Source organism: Chrysochloris asiatica, unplaced genomic scaffold (assembly GCF_000296735.1).
Source record: "Chrysochloris asiatica unplaced genomic scaffold, ChrAsi1.0 scaffold00102, whole genome shotgun sequence".
In the NCBI taxonomy this organism is placed as follows: Eukaryota; Metazoa; Chordata; class Mammalia; order Afrosoricida; family Chrysochloridae; genus Chrysochloris; species Chrysochloris asiatica.
In genome coordinates this window covers 1926634-1942257 of record NW_006408620.1, presented here as the reverse complement: position 1 = coordinate 1942257, position 15624 = coordinate 1926634, and the positions used below count along the sequence as shown (strand labels likewise).

The following is a 15624-nucleotide window of genomic DNA, read 5'->3' as shown; positions in this document are numbered from 1 at the left end:
TTCTTCTCTACATCACTTCTCTCACTCCCTCCATTCTTTTCTTCTTCTCTACATCACTTCTCTCACTCCCTCCATTCTTTTCTTCTTCTCTACATTACTTCTTTCACTCCTGCACTTCTTTTCCGTCTCCTCCCTACCTCATAGTCCTTCTCTCTCCCTTCTCTCTCTACTTACTTCTGTTCTTTCTTACAACCCCTTATATACCGTTACAAAAAACATTGCTTTCATAGTAATCAATGACATCAAAATACAATCAAGTCTGGGGCACATTCTTCATGATTTACGACAGGGATGAAAAGTTACGGCAAAGAGATATTATCCCAAGGCATACGAGACATTCTGGTGCCTTGAAACCTTTTAAACATTTGTTCCTACATAAATCTATTCTTTTCTCTGAGAAGCAAGTTAACCTTCACATATGTTTCTTAACCTTTGTTAAGTCTTGTTAATTTTAGTTGTTAGGTGCAATTAACTCTCCATTAATTTCTTCCATACACTATCTGTTTTTAGCTTACAAAAACATCACTTATCAGGGAAACTGAGGCTATGAAAAAAACTTTTCTATTTTACTGATCATTAATTTAAGAACATCTAAGTCAGACTTTTTATTTAGTATCTGTATATACCCATAGCCTTTATCTATAGTCTAATTGTTTTTAGGAACTCTTGTACCCACAGCCCTTATTTATGGCCTAGTTGCTTTTAGGGATTCTTTATTGCCTTAAAGTAAGGCTACAAGGAAGAATGTTTATAATCATTAAGCCTAAACTGGTAGTAATTCAATTGATAAATCCTGTCTCCTAGCAATCTTAAGAACATTGTTAATATAAGTACTAAAACTACCTAAGATTACAAGTAGAATAAAATGTAACTAATATATGGCTTGTAACTTTTAATAAAAATAAACTAAAGTGTTGTTGTTGTTGTTGTTGTTAAGTGCCTTCGAGTCGGTTCCGACCCATAGCGACCCTGTACAGGGTTTCCGAGGGTGTAAATCTTTACGGGAGTAGAAAGCCTCATCTTTCTCCTGCGGAGCAGCTGGTAGTTTCGAACTGCTGACCTTAAGGTTCGCAGCCCGATTCGTAACCACTACGCTAGCCGCTCCGCGGGAGAAAGATGAGGCTTTCTACTCTCGTAAAGATTTACACCCTTGGAAACCCTGTACAGGGTCGCTACGGGTTGGACCCGACTCGATGGCACTTAACAACAACAAACTAAAGTGTAGGAGAGTCAAAATCCAAAGTAGAAGGATACTAATAAAATCATGAATAAATCAGAGAATGATTCAAAAGGAAAAAAAAATAACTAGGGGCCTGCGCATAGAATATTATCTTCCCTTGTAGCTTTGCTATCCAAGGAAAATAATTCATTGTTGCTCTGCAAAAACAATGAATTCTTCGTGCGCAGGTTGCCCCGTGTCTCATTTATTTATTTTAATTCCTTAATTAATTATGGCCTTGCCATGAACCATGACTAGTGAAACCAATTATGCAATCGCATTTCCCTAAACTAGTGGCCAGTCCAGTGGACAGGTGTGATGGATTCGACTGCGTGCCCCAAAATGCTGCTTCTGTTCTTAGGTGCTGTCAAGTTGGTTCCAACACATAGCAGCACCCTTTGCTGTACTTTCCAGTCTTGAGCCATCCACACAAGCGCTGTTACATTTGAGCCCCTTGATGGAGCCACTAAGTCAGTTCATCTCAATAACAGGCGTCCTCTATTTCACTAAGCATGATGGACTTCTCCAGGGGCTGGTCCCTCCTAGTAACATGTCCAGAGTATGTGAGACAAAGACTCCACGCTTCACTTCTAAGGAATATTCTGGCTGTACTCTTCTAAGACAGATTTGTTTGTCCTTCTGGCAGTTTATGGTATATTCACTATTCTTCACTAAAACCATAATTCAAAGGCATCAGTTCTCTGATCTTCCTGAACCATGCCCCGTTCTCCCAGGCATATGAGGTCATTGAAAATACCATGGCTTGGGTCAAGTGCAACTTACTCCCCAAAGTGGTATCTTTGCTCTTTAACACATCAGCGGAGGTCTTTTTGCAAAGGATTTATCAAATGCTGTATGTCACTGGCTTTCCTGGCTGCTGCTTTCATAAGGGTTGTGATAGTTAAGACTTGTGTTAATTTGACTGGACTAGAATTCTCAGCGGTTTAGTAATAGTTGTTGTTGTTAAGTGTCATCAAGTCTGTTCTGACTCATAGCATTCCTGTATAGGGTTTCCAAGGAGTGGCTGGTAGGTTTGAACTGCCTACCTTGCAGTTACCAGTCCAGTGCTTACCCCACAGTGCCACACCAGTTAAGATGCAATAATGCTCCATGATGAGCTGTAATACAATGTAATCTACTCCCATGATGAGGTCTACTAGGAGCAGCCAGTCAACTGAAAGGACAGTTCTTGAGGGTGTGGCCTGCTTTCAATAGATTGCCCATGTGATAATGCTGGCTAGCTTTTTCTGGGTCTGGGTGCTGCATATGGCTCTTCACCTGACCTCTGGTTCTTTGGACTTGAGCCAGCGTCCTGTTCTATTACCTGCTGATCCTGGAAGTTATCAGCAGCCTGCCTTCTTACCTGCCAACCTTAAATTCACTCATCTCTGCTGCGAGAAGCCCGCCATCTGACCTGCCAATCTTGGGTTCATCAGCTCCAGCAGGTACATGAGTCAGAAGTCTCCAGCCTGACATCTGATCCGAGGACTTGGAACTTGCCTGTCTCTACAACTGTGTGCACCATTTTCTTGAATATAAACCTCCTTCCAAATACAAAGTCCTGGTGTGGCACTGTGAGTTAATGAACTGGATTGCAAAGTTGGTTTAAGCTGCAAGGACGGTGGTTCAAGCTCACCAGTTGCTCCTCAGAATCCCTATCCAGGGTCGCTATGGGTTAGAATTGATTCCGATGGCACTTAACAACACCACCATACATATGTAAGTTTCACTAGTTTTGTTTCTTTAAAGAACCCAGCCTAAGACAAAGTCACAACATACACAATTTTGTAAGAACATTAATGTTGTTAGGTGTCATCAAGTTGGTACCTACTCATAGCGACCCTATGCACAACAGAACGAAACACTGCCCAGTCCTGGGTCAACCTCACAATTGTTGCCACTCTTGAGCCCACTGATGCTGCCACTTTGCCAATCCATCTTGCTGGAGGTCTTCCTCAATTTCTCCGGCCCTTATATGAATTGTTGTTGTTGTTAAGTGCCGTCGAGTCGGTTTCGACCCATAGTGACCCTGAACAGGGTTTCCGAAGCTGTAAATCTTTACGGGAGCAGATCGTCTCATCTTTCTCCCATGGAGCAGCTGGTAGTTTCGAACTACGGACCTTGAGGTTCGCAGCCCGATTCATAACCACTACGCTACCAGAGCTCCTTTATATGAATAGTAGCTAAAAATTAAGTGTGTAACATTGCTTGTTGTTGTTAGGTGAGTTTCAGTTGGTTCCAACTCACAGTGACCTTATGAACAACAGAACAAACTACTGCCTGGTCCTTTGCTATTCTCACGGTTGTTGTTATGTATGAACCAACAGGTGCTGCCACTGTGTCAATCTATCTCTTTTGGGGGTCTTCTCATGGCTGTGTTTTCATTTTCTTCAGCTCCAGCCTAAACTTTGATATGAGCAACTGGTGACCTGTCCCACACTCTGCCCAGCCTTGTTCTGGCTGATGATGCGGAGCTTTTCTAGCTCTCTTCCTTCAGCACAGTGGCTCCATATGATAAGCACTGGGCTGCAAACAACAAGGTCTGCAGTTCAAGTAAACCAGCCATTCCATGGGAGAAAGATGAGGCTTTCTCCTGAAAAGATTTAAAGCCTTGGAAACCCTGTACTGGGTCGCTATGAGTTGGAACTGGCTTGACAGTATTGAACAAGAACAACTTCTCACAGATGTAATTAATTAATTCCTGTGTATGGCATCTGCTGAGGTCCAGTTGTCAGTCGCTGTTTATGTTGTTGAAAACGGTGTTGGCAAGACATAATTTTGCATTGGTCTTGCAAAATTCTACCATATGATCTCCAGAATTGTTTCTATCACTAAAGCCATGTTGTCCAACTATGGGTCCTTCCTCTTTGTTTCCAACTTTTGCATTCCAATTCATCTTTACTGAATGTTGGATCAATTTCAGATTAAAGAAGTTGGTAGGCTTCTTCAATTTCAACACTGATTTTAGTGATTTTACATAAATTTGAACAACAGTGACATTAAATGGTATTTCTTCTGTTGTATAGGGATTCGAAGGAGCAACTGGTGGGTTTGAACAACCAACCTTGTGGTTCAAACTGATCTTGCAGTCCATTGCTGTATCTTACAGTGCCACAGCAGGACTCTGGTCTTTTTTCTAGGTGTACAGATATTATTCTATCACCAACAGTACTATACTTCCAGACAGATCCTGAGGGTTCTTTTTGACAATGAATGTGATGCCATTCCTCTTCAGTTTGTTGTTCCTAGCACAGTAAATCATATAATTCTCTGAATCACAATCATCCACACCTGTCCATTTCAGGTCACTAATGCCTAGGATATCCACCTTTATGTGTTCCAGTTCATTTTTGACAACTTCTACTGCCCCATTTCATGTGTCGATTATTAATGAATATTTGCAGCTGTTTCTTCTCATTTTAAATTGTGCCCCATCAGCAAATGAAGGTCCTAAAAGCTTTTCTCTATCCATACCACTATGGTCAACACCACTTCAAGGAGGCAGCTGTTTCCAGTTGCATTTTGAGTGGCTTCTAATTTGAGGGGCTCATCTTCCAGCACTATATCAGACAATGTTCTGCCGCTATTTATAAGGTTTTAAATGGCTAACCATTCAGAAGTGGTCCGTCTTTCCTTCTAGTCTGTCATAGTCTGGAAGCTCTGCTGATGCCTGTCCACCAAGGTATTTCAGCATCACATAAGTCATCAGAGTACAGCACACTGACAAATGAGTGATGGATGTGTGTAATGACATAGGTAGATATGTATACTCATATATGTACAGATAAACACACATGACTATATGGTTTGCATGAGCGGTTTTTCTGTAGGTAAACATATATACTATAAGTCAGTGTTTGCTGCATATATGTCCATATATAAACTAAAGCACACAGAGGGCAGAGTTATGGATACATAGCTAGACAAACCAATATCTTATGGGATTGGGTTACTGGGTTTGATGGCTTAGTCTCAGGGGGCAACTCAGTCAATTGGTATAATACAAATCTTAAAGACGATGGTCTACATCCTAGTTTGGTGTGTAGTTGTTGTCTTAAAAGCTTGTGAGTAGCCAACTATTCATCTCCTTGCATCTGGAGCAAAAGAGAAAGAAGGTAACTAAAGACTCATAAGAAGAAACTAGTCTACAGAACTAACAGTCTACGTGAACCACAGCCTCACCTACCTTGAGACCAAAAATGGTGGCCAGCTACCACTACTGACAGTACTGACCAGGAACAAAACAAAACAGGCCTGGATAAAATGGGGAAAAAAACTATACAACAAAACTCAAATTCCTAAAAAAGGCCTTACTGAATGCTAGACATGATAGGAATCCCTGGAATACCCTTTAAACTTAGAATTCAAACCATCCCTGAAGGCCGCCTAACAGCCAAAAGACAGAGTGACTCATAAAATGAGTATTATTACCCATGAGTACTGTGTTCACCTGAGGAGCTCTGGTAGCATAGTGGGTTATGAGTCAAGCTGCTAATGACAAGGTTAGCAGTTCGAAACTACCAATTGCTCCATGGGAGGAAGCTGAAGCTTTCTGTTCCCGTAAAGATTTATAGCCTTGGAAACATGAGTCAGGGTCACTATGGGTCAGAATAACTCCATGGCATGTAACCACCACCACCACCACCGTGCTCGTGTAAACTATCATTTAAATAATATCTAATGGTCAACATCTACCCTAAACCAAAGATGAGCAGTAAGAAGGGACAGGGTTCAATCTGCAGTTCAACTTGATCTTACGGTCCAGTGCAGGGCTGCACCAGGAGCTGGTTAAATAACTATGGTACAATGGGATATAAAAATGCAAGCCTAGGAAAACAACCTCACTGACGAGGAACGATCCTCAGGATAGTAAGTGCAAACCTGGAGTGAGGAATAAAAAACACAGTATGAACGGTCAGTGAGTGCAATGAATGTTTCCAGAAAAGACACAGGAAACTCTGGAGAGGGAAACTGAGTGATCAAGGGTGGGAGGGAGATCTTTCCATAAACATCCTGCTGGAGCTTTTAAATATTGAATATTTTAAATAGTCACCATCATTAAATGACATGTTCTGCCTGAGACCCACCGTGGTCGGCAGCTTCCCACATGGCCTCCCATGATCCCCACTTCCTGGCATTCAGGTGCTTTCCTGGAGTGTGCCCTAAAACTGACCAATTGCTGCAGATGACTAGAACACAACCAAAGTGGTGAGATGCCACTTCTAAGATTAGGTCACACAAGACCCCAGCTTCCATCTTGTTCACTGGGTCTTCCTCTCTGCACGGCTGACTCTGAGGCAATCAGCTGCCAAGTTGTGAGCTGCCCTATGGCGGGCCCAGGAAGCAGCAGGGAGGTCCTGAGGCTGACAACAGCCTTGTGAGCCAAGCTGGAAGTGAGTCCTTCCCAGTGGAGCCTAGATACAACGGCAGACCACCTGCACTGCAGCCTCGAGTGAATCCCTGAACTAAGAGACCCAAGTAAGGCCTAGACTTCTGCCCCACAGAAACTGTGAGAAAAATAAATATGGTTTCAGTTGCTACATCTTGGGGTAAGTTTCTAATGTCTCTGGGGAGACATCCATGACAGGCTGGGCTCTTACCGGGGCGTCTGGTGGTTCCTCAAGGCCTCCTTCTTCAGGAGCGCCAGCCGCTGCGGGGAACAGAAACAGTGGTAAGCAGCTCCTGTCTTCAGCAGGGCTTCTGCAGCTTGCCCATACAGCTCAAGTCGCTGAGATTGATGGTAGGGTCCAGCAGGACCTCCCTGGCGGGGGCTCTCATCTGGAAAGATACCTGGAACAGAGAACGCCAAAAAGATCATCAGATAGAGGGCTAAGACACACAGCACTCAGCTCAGCGCTGCTCAGAGCGTCTTTCTAAAGCTTTCATTCTTCACAAGAGTCCCAGGTGTCGGTACTATGATGTTTCCATTTTACAGATAGGGAGGTTAAGTGACTTGCTCAAGGTGGAGGAAGGATTCAAGCTGAGGCAGACTGGCTTCACTGTCCAAGCTCTCATCCGTACACCCTCTCCATCGACACTCCCCCGAGTGAGGGAGAAACCGGCCTTGGCCTGGGAACCACTGACCAGGAGAAAGAAGCATGTTCTGAGCACAGCTCCTAGACCCTGGCTGGTCCCCTGGCTCTGCCACTTACTGGCTGTGACAAGAGACCCTCTAGTGGTGAAGGCACCCCCACCAGGCTGCTTTCATGCTTCATGATGCAGGGAAGCCTCAAACACACCTGCAGCGCACTTACTGACTTACCGTGGTGGGGGTAGCCATATTCCTGCACTCTGTGATGTACTGGGTGGTTATGTGCCATGGAGTCGGTTCCGACTCAAAGCGACCCTGAGCTTAATAGCCCGATTCATAACCACGACGCTACCAGAGCTCCTTCCGTTATTGTTGTTAAGCGCCGTCAAGTCAGTTCTGACCTATAGCAACCCTGTGTAGGGTTTCCAAGGAGCAGCTGGTGCGCTTGAACCACCAACCTTGCTGTCAAACTGACTTTGCAGTACAGTGCATGGTCCCATTTTGGAGTGAGTTGTTAATGGGACAGGATTAAGGTAGGATGAAGGAATAAGGACTGCTGATGGTGCTGTAGGTTAAGCATTGGACTGCTAACCACAAGGTCAGCAGTTCAAACCCACCAACTGCTCCATGGGAGAGAAAGTCTTTCTGCTCCCATAAAGATTCCTAGCCTTCGAATCTTGGTGGTGTTGTTGTTAGGTGCCATCGAGTTGATTCCAACTGGGTTTCCAAGGAGTGGCTGGTGGATTTTAACCGCCAACCTTGTAGTTAACAGTTCAGAGTTTATCCTACAGTGCCACACCAGGACCCCACTGGAAACCCCATGGAAAAACTATGAGCTTCTGACTCATAGAGACCCTCTCAGAAACCCTATATAAGGTCGCTGAGTCAGAATGGACTTTATGACACCTAACAACAAAAACACAAAGATTAATGTGGGACTAAGGATTAAGGTGTGGTGTTGTCAGTTAATATGCCAGAGAACCACAAGGTCGGTGGTTCAAGCTCACTAGCCACTCCTCAGAAACCCTATACAGGGTTGTTATGAGTCTATGAGACTTGACTGCTGCACTAAACAACAAGGATTAAGGTGGGATTAAGGGGTCCTGGTGTACAAAACTTGCTTTTTCTGGTTGGACGTTTAGCTCTGGCCCTGTTAGCTAGAGACCCAGGTCATGTCTTGTCAAAGTAATCCAGTATCAGATGAAGCGGTCATGTCACTTTGCGCTCTGCATTCCCTGACACATGGACATGTGCCTTGTCTCGAGGGTTTTGCTATTTCTCATGATGCTGTTTTGAGCGTTCAGCTCTGTGTCCATGTGCAGGTATGGTCCTTTTTCCAGGGCAGAGGGTCTCAAACTGTGGTCTCTGGATCAGCACTATGGCAGAACCCAGAAACTGGTTAGAAATGTAGATTCTTGGGCCCCAGACCCACTGAATCAAAAACTCAGGAGTTTGAGAACCATTGCTTCAGGATTTGCTTTTGTTGTTGCTAAATGTTGTCGAGTCAGTTCTGACTCATAGCAACCCTGTAACAGGGAGCCCACGGAGCGGCTGGTGGGTTTGAAACTGTGGACCTGATGGTTACCAGTCAGGACTTACCCTACAGTGCCACACCAGGACTTCGGCTTCAGGGATGCCTAGGCTTAATTGAAAGGAGCCGTGGTAGTACAGTGGGTAATGAGTTGGGCTGCTAACTACAAGGTCAGCCATTTCAGTTACCAGCTGCTTCACAGGAGAAAGATGAGGCTCTCCGCTCCCATAGAGATTCACAGCCTCAGAAGCCCTGTACAGGGTCGCTATGAGTTGGAACCAACTGAAGGCACACAACTACACCACCACGCTTAATTTAAGGGTTCAGGTAAGATTTAGAACTAAGGATGCCCCCACCTTACTAGAGGGTGTGACTCAAGTGAGTCACCATCCTTAGTTTCCTTGGGGTGTGGTCTGCGCACAATATATGGATGAGTGCTTTGGCAAAGTTTGCTCTCTTTCTCTGGACCCTGCACCTGGCTTGTCTGACCTCCAGGTAGTGCGACTTGTGGCCTGTCACCTGACCAGCTTCTGCAGTCTCGTGCTTCAATAATGTGTCATCTGACCTGCCAATGTGGGTTCCTCAGCCCCTACAATCTTCCAGACGGACACCTGAACCATGCATGGATTTGGAACTTGTCAGCCTCCATATTCTCATGATCCATTTCCTTGACACTGCAGCAAACTGTGGAACTGTGGGACATGAAGGGGAATACTGGTTGGGATCAGGTACTAGGGAGGGGTATAGCATCTTGGAAAAGTTGGACATCTGGGATATCTTTAACCTAACCTCATAGGGACCAAGTTCATGGTGGTTCTTCCAAAAGAAATTATTTGTGTGAATAATTGTTAGCAGGATTACTTGTGATTGTCAAAACTGAAATTGTAGAAGATGTGTAAGTAAAAGTGGGGAGTAGTCAATCTTTCATTTCAGGAAACAGACGATCCCAGATCATCAAGGATGGGCCTGAGTGCAGCAGTGAGCTCCTACCTATAAAAGCAGCAACAGCAGAGATGGTGGCAGAGGTGGCATGGAGAGACAGAGCAGCTGCAGGCTCTAAGCCCATGGAGTGAGTAAGGCTGTGTGTCTGCAGGAAGGAGGCTGGCTGGCAGAATGTGCCCTTTGGACATTTAAATGAATATACATTTTTTGTTTTGTATAAGTTCATTGAGTATTTTTGCTTTGTTCTCTTCTGAAATATAAGATGTAAACGGGGAACCACAGGAAGAAAGTAGCGTAACTGTTGTTGCAAGGAGGGGATTGTAATCATTGAGATGAAACAAAACATATGATATGTTGAACGTAAAGCTGATGATCTTGTCTATAAAGCTTTACTCAGTTCCCAATAAAAAGTTACAAACCAAAGTCAAAGCCACCTCACTATGATAGTTCCGGTTTTGGGTCACCAGGACTGGAGCAGGACTCTCAGTGGTTTGGCAGATGAGCTCTAGTTACCCCCATAAGGAGATCTGAAACCCTGTAATGGGCTCTATGAGCAGCTAATCAAGTGAAAGGACATCTCCTTGGGGTAGGGCCTGTTTCCAATACATGAGACACTCAGGCAAAGCTTATTTGCTTTCTGTTTGGTCTGGCGCTTGTATCTGGCTTGTCCTCGGACCTCTGGTTCTTTGGATGTGAGCCAGTGGCCTGCTCTATTACTTGCCAATTCTGGGAGCCAATAGCAGCCTGCCTGACAATCTCGGTTCATCTGACCCGGACTTGGGACTCTCCCACCTTAATTGTGAGCTATCCCTGATATCAACTTATCTTTATATAGCTTTGTTTCACTGGTTTTGCTTCTCTAGTGAGCCCAGCCTAAGGCAATCACTCTACCAGGTCAGTACTGTTATTACCCCCATTCTTTAAGTGGAAACTGAGGCACAGAGATGCTTCACTGAAGAGGCATCTGGTTAGTTTAGAACCAGATTCAAACTAGCGTAGCTGGCCCAGAGTCCACGTTCTCAAGAATTCATTATGCTGCTGCTTTCTAATCTCTGTAAAGTGGGGCTCACAGTCAACTGTGCAGTGATTCTGAAGACTAAACGCATCTGCATTTACAAAGTGGTTGGCCCAGTGGTTAACACCTAACACAGCTTCAACAGACGCTGTTAGATCAAACACGATTTATTATACAGGTGGCAGCCCCCAACTTATCATGGGGTTCTTTTCCAATGACTCAGTCATTAGTCAGTTCTGACTTAAGTTGAACACCTCATTATTCTTTGGAGTTTCCATTACTATAGCCTTCTAATGTCAGTGTATTTACAAATCGAATCTATGTCTTTGGAGGTTGGAACCATTACATATAAACTTACAGACACATTTCAATACATTTAAAAACAACAACAACAACAAAAAACACAGATGGTCACAAGTCTAATTTGTTGTAACTCGAATATGCTTAAATTGGGGACTACCAATATGTCAAACTCAAAGTCCAATTTCCTCAGGTCACACAGGATGCAATTAACTCTGAATGTTCCCAGTAGAGAGGTCAGGGGAGCACAGAAGAACCGGAGGATGGAGTTTCTGCCCTGAAACCGATTTCAAATGAATTAGGAAGATGAGGATGTGATTAACTCTGTAATATCTGATGCTAACACAGAATGTAACGTGGATGGCCCTTGTGCAAATTACCTTACTTCAAAGCTTCAGTTTCTTATCTGTAAAAGAAGCTCCTGTGCTAAGTATTCTTAGAACCCTACCCCACTGGGCCTCAGTTTCTTCCCATATCAGAAAAGAGGGTCGCATGAGGGAAGCTGGAAAGTCCCATCTTGATCTAACCTTAAGCATGTTTCTTCAATCTGCTCAACATTTCTTGAAATATTACAGGGTTTACAGATGACTTCCCCAAAATAATTAAAAACATGTTCACAAAAAAATTCCTAGCAGCATTTATCATAGTAGTCAACAAGTGGAAAAAACCCAAATGCACATCAACTGAATGGGTGACCAAGATGCGGTCAATCAAATCCACTACTCCTTAGCAACAACAGCCTGTGAAGCAGTGTCGTAGTGCTGCGGCTGCACCCTAAAGCACTGCGCTAAGGGTGTGAAGCCAAACACCAAACCCACATGACACCTGGATGTATTTAGAGGAAATGTCCCGAACAGGACAAGGCAGAGATTCAGAAGGTAGATTTATGGTGGCTAGGGGACAGCCGGGCAGGGGGATGGGAAATGGGATTTACATTTGGGGTTATGGAAACATTCTGGAATTAGGTAGTGCTGATGGTTGTGCAACATGGTAAATATACTAAAAAACCAGTACATTTTATACTTCAAAATGGTCAATCTTATGTTACAGAAGTTTTACAGCTCAAAACAAAGAAAGAAAACGAGTGACTCTCCAAGCAAGGAGGAGTTGCAGAGGTCGGGACCTGTGTGACTTCTGGGAGGCCAGGATCCCTGCCTTCTGTCCCCCTAAGATGTTGGGGAGAGGGAGCTCTGCTCATGGGCTGCCTCAATCACACAATCCTGCTGCACAGGAAGCTCCCCGAGGAAACGACTTGCAAGTCTTGCTGATCACTGTACCCCCTCAGGGCCACACAGTACCACCATGCGACCTCGGGTCTGCATAGCACAGGATTCAGCTCCTGGCAGCCTCTCTGTCCTCACATCACCTGTTACTCTCACTCTGCTCATGGTGCTTGGGACCTGCTGGCCTCCTCGCTGCTCCTCGAATACGCCCAGCACTTCCTTCCAGAGGGCCTTTGTATCTGTTATTGATTCTGCTTTAAACCTTAGCCCCTTCCTCAACCAAGTCACCTCCTTAGAGGAGAACTCCCCAACACAAGAGAGGACCCCACCCATCGTTCCCTAACCCTGTTACTCTACATTCTTGACCACTTTACATCATGTTTAAAATTAATTTTTAATTAAGTTACTAAGGATGTAATCTTTGCTGAATACTGTTTCTCTAGCACTAGGAATAGTACCTGAGTCACAGGACTTGATATTTCAGAATGAATTTCTTTATTTAATTAACCTCAACTGAGTATATGCTGTAACTTCTTAGGAATAGGAGATAGAAATAAAATCAGTATGTGCCCTTTAGGAATCGGAATCTCGTGAATAATTTACCCGAGACTAGAAAAAACAGCACAAAATAAACTGGGCTGTTTCCTTGGGAATCTTAACCTTCCTTAGTCAGACCCGTCCCTGCTGCTGTGTGTGCTGTCAAACCGATTCCAACTCACAGGCTTTTTCTGTTTTACACTCAGGCTTTTGGAGGCTTACATTTTTACGGGAGCAGAAAGTTTCAACCTTCTCCCACAGAGCAGCTGGTGAATTCGAACTGTTGACCTTGTGGTTAGCAGTTCAATATGTGATCCATTACACTACACAGACAAGCAGGGTTTCTTGTCTCTTGTGTTGCTGCAGTTGTTAGGTGCTGATGAGTCAGTTCCGACTCATAGCAACCCTATGCCCAACAGAAGGAAATACTGGGGTGCTTGTCCCTACAGATGGGCCATTACTGACACGGGAATCACAAGCACACGCCTCCCTGTGAGCTCAGCTGTGTGTTAAGGTTGACTTCCCCACAGGAAGGCCTACTTCAGACACTGCACTCAGGAGTTTTGTTCATACAAAGTAGTTTTTATAAAAATAAGAAAGAAAACCTTAGCCCAATGTGAACTATTCATTAAAACAAAAACAGTAACAATCTGGATTTCTGGCTTTCTTGAAAAATCAGGAGATTGATGAGTAAAACCAACACTCCCACAGAGGAACAAAGGGCTGGAGCTCAAAGGTGACACCTTCCGTGGGTGAAGCACACTGTCTCCTGCTCCCCACCTCCAACTCACACTTGGTTTCCGTTCTGTACCAGGCTCCTGAAGAGTTGGCCTGGCAATTCTACTGAGGGATGGCCTTAGAGTTTTTCTTCAAGAAGTAGCCTCTTTCTGGGTGTTACCTAAACAAGTGGGTATATGTTGTTGTTACATGCCGTCCAATTGGTTCCTCACAACTGTTGCTACACTTGAGCCCGCTGCTGCTGCTATGGTGCCAATCCATCTCATTAGGGGTCTTACTCTTCTTCACTGACCCTTCACTTTTCCAAGTATGATGCCCTTCTCCAGGAACTGATCCCTCCTGAAAACATGTCTGAAGTATGAGAAATGAAGTCTGGCCATCCTGGCTTCTAAAGATTGTACGTTCTCTTTAAGCTTCTTCCAACACAGATCTGTTTGTTCTTCTGGAAGTCCATGGTACTTTGAATAGTTTTCTCCAACACCATAACTCAAATGCATCAATTCTTCTACAGTCTTCCTTATTCATTGTCCAATTTTCAAATGCATGTGAGACAACTGAAAATGCCATGGCTTGAGTCAGGTTCACCCTAGTACTCAAAGGTATCTTTGCTCTTTAGCACTTTAAAAAAGTTTTGTGTAGCAGATTTGCCTAATGGAGTAGGTCATTTGATTTCCAGCATGATACTGCTATGAGTGTTGACTGTGAATTCAAACAAAATGAAATCGTTGACAACTTTAACCTTTTCTCCACTTATCATGATGATATTTATTGGTCCAGTGCTGAGGATTTTTGTTTTTTTTACATTGAGGTGTAATCCAGATAGAAGGCTGTATTCTTTGATCTCATCAGTAAGTATTTTAAGTCCTCTTTGCTTTCAGTAAGCGAGGCTGTATCATCTGCATGTTGCAGGTTGTTAATTAGTCTTCTTTTAATCCTGATGCCATGTTCTTTATAGAATCCAGCTTCTTGAAAATTTGCTCAGCATACAGACTAAGTATGCTGAAAAGATACAACCCTGGCACACACCCTTCCTGATTTTAAAACATTTAGTATCCCCTTGTTCGGTTTGAACGACTGCCTCTTGTACTATACGTATTCCTTAAGAGCAAAATCAAGTATTTTAGAATATTCATTCTTCACAACGCTGTCCATTTTCTGTTATGATCCAGAGAGTCAAATTCCTTTACAAAGTTAATAAAGCACAAATAAACATATGTCTGGTATTCTCTGATGTCAGCAATGATATCCCTCATTTCATTTCCTATTTTTAATTCAGCTTGAATATCTGGCGGTGCCTTGTGGATGTACTACTGCAATCATTTTTGACTGATCTTTGGCAAAATTTTACATGAATGTGATATTAATGTTATCGTTCAATGGTTTCTGCATTCTATTGGGTCACGATTCTTTGGAATGGGCACAAATATGGATCTGTTACAATCTGCTAGCCAGGTAGCTGTATTCTAAACATCTCAGCATAGGTAAATGAATGCCTCCAGTGCTGCATTAGTTTGTTGAAACATTTCAATTTGTATTTTCACCAATGCTTTAAATGCTGCTTAGACTTCCTGCTTCAGTACCATCAGTTCTTTTTTTTTTTTTTTTAATGTTTTCTTGTGAATTATATGATAGTTTACATGGGAGAACACTGGTTTTACATTCATTCTATCGTATATTGTCTCATTGCCATGGTTACAATCCCCTCCATGCAATGACAATAAATCTTTATAGGAGCAGAAGGCCTTATTTTTCTCCTAAGGAGCAGCTGGTGATTTCGGACTGGTAACTTTTACATCACCAGGGCTCCTTAAATGGATGGTAACTCACTGCCATGAATGAGAACTTGATTCCAACTCCTAGCTACCCTATGTAGGGCTTCCTAGGCTGCAAATCTTTATGGGAGCAGAAAGCCTCCTCTTTCTCCTGTAAAGCAGCTGGAGGGTTTGAAATGCTGACCTTGTAGTTAGCAGTCCAATGGGTAACCCACTAAGCTACCAGGGCTCCTTTCAATGGATGCTATTATTGTTGGTAAGTGCCATCAAGTGGGGTTTTAACATAGATTTTTTTTTTTTTTAATGTTTTATTGTG

General features: G+C 43.6%; 1 protein-coding gene across 1 annotated transcript in view; it reads right to left on the bottom strand.

The window, feature by feature from the left end:
* Positions 1-15624, bottom strand: part of EARS2 (glutamyl-tRNA synthetase 2, mitochondrial) — a 37259-nt gene that overhangs the window by 14811 nt on the left and 6824 nt on the right. The window contains exon 3 of the mRNA XM_006867199.1: positions 6820-7009. Within this exon, the coding sequence (XP_006867261.1) occupies positions 6820-7009 (190 nt within the window). The remainder of the gene's footprint in view (positions 1-6819; positions 7010-15624) is intronic.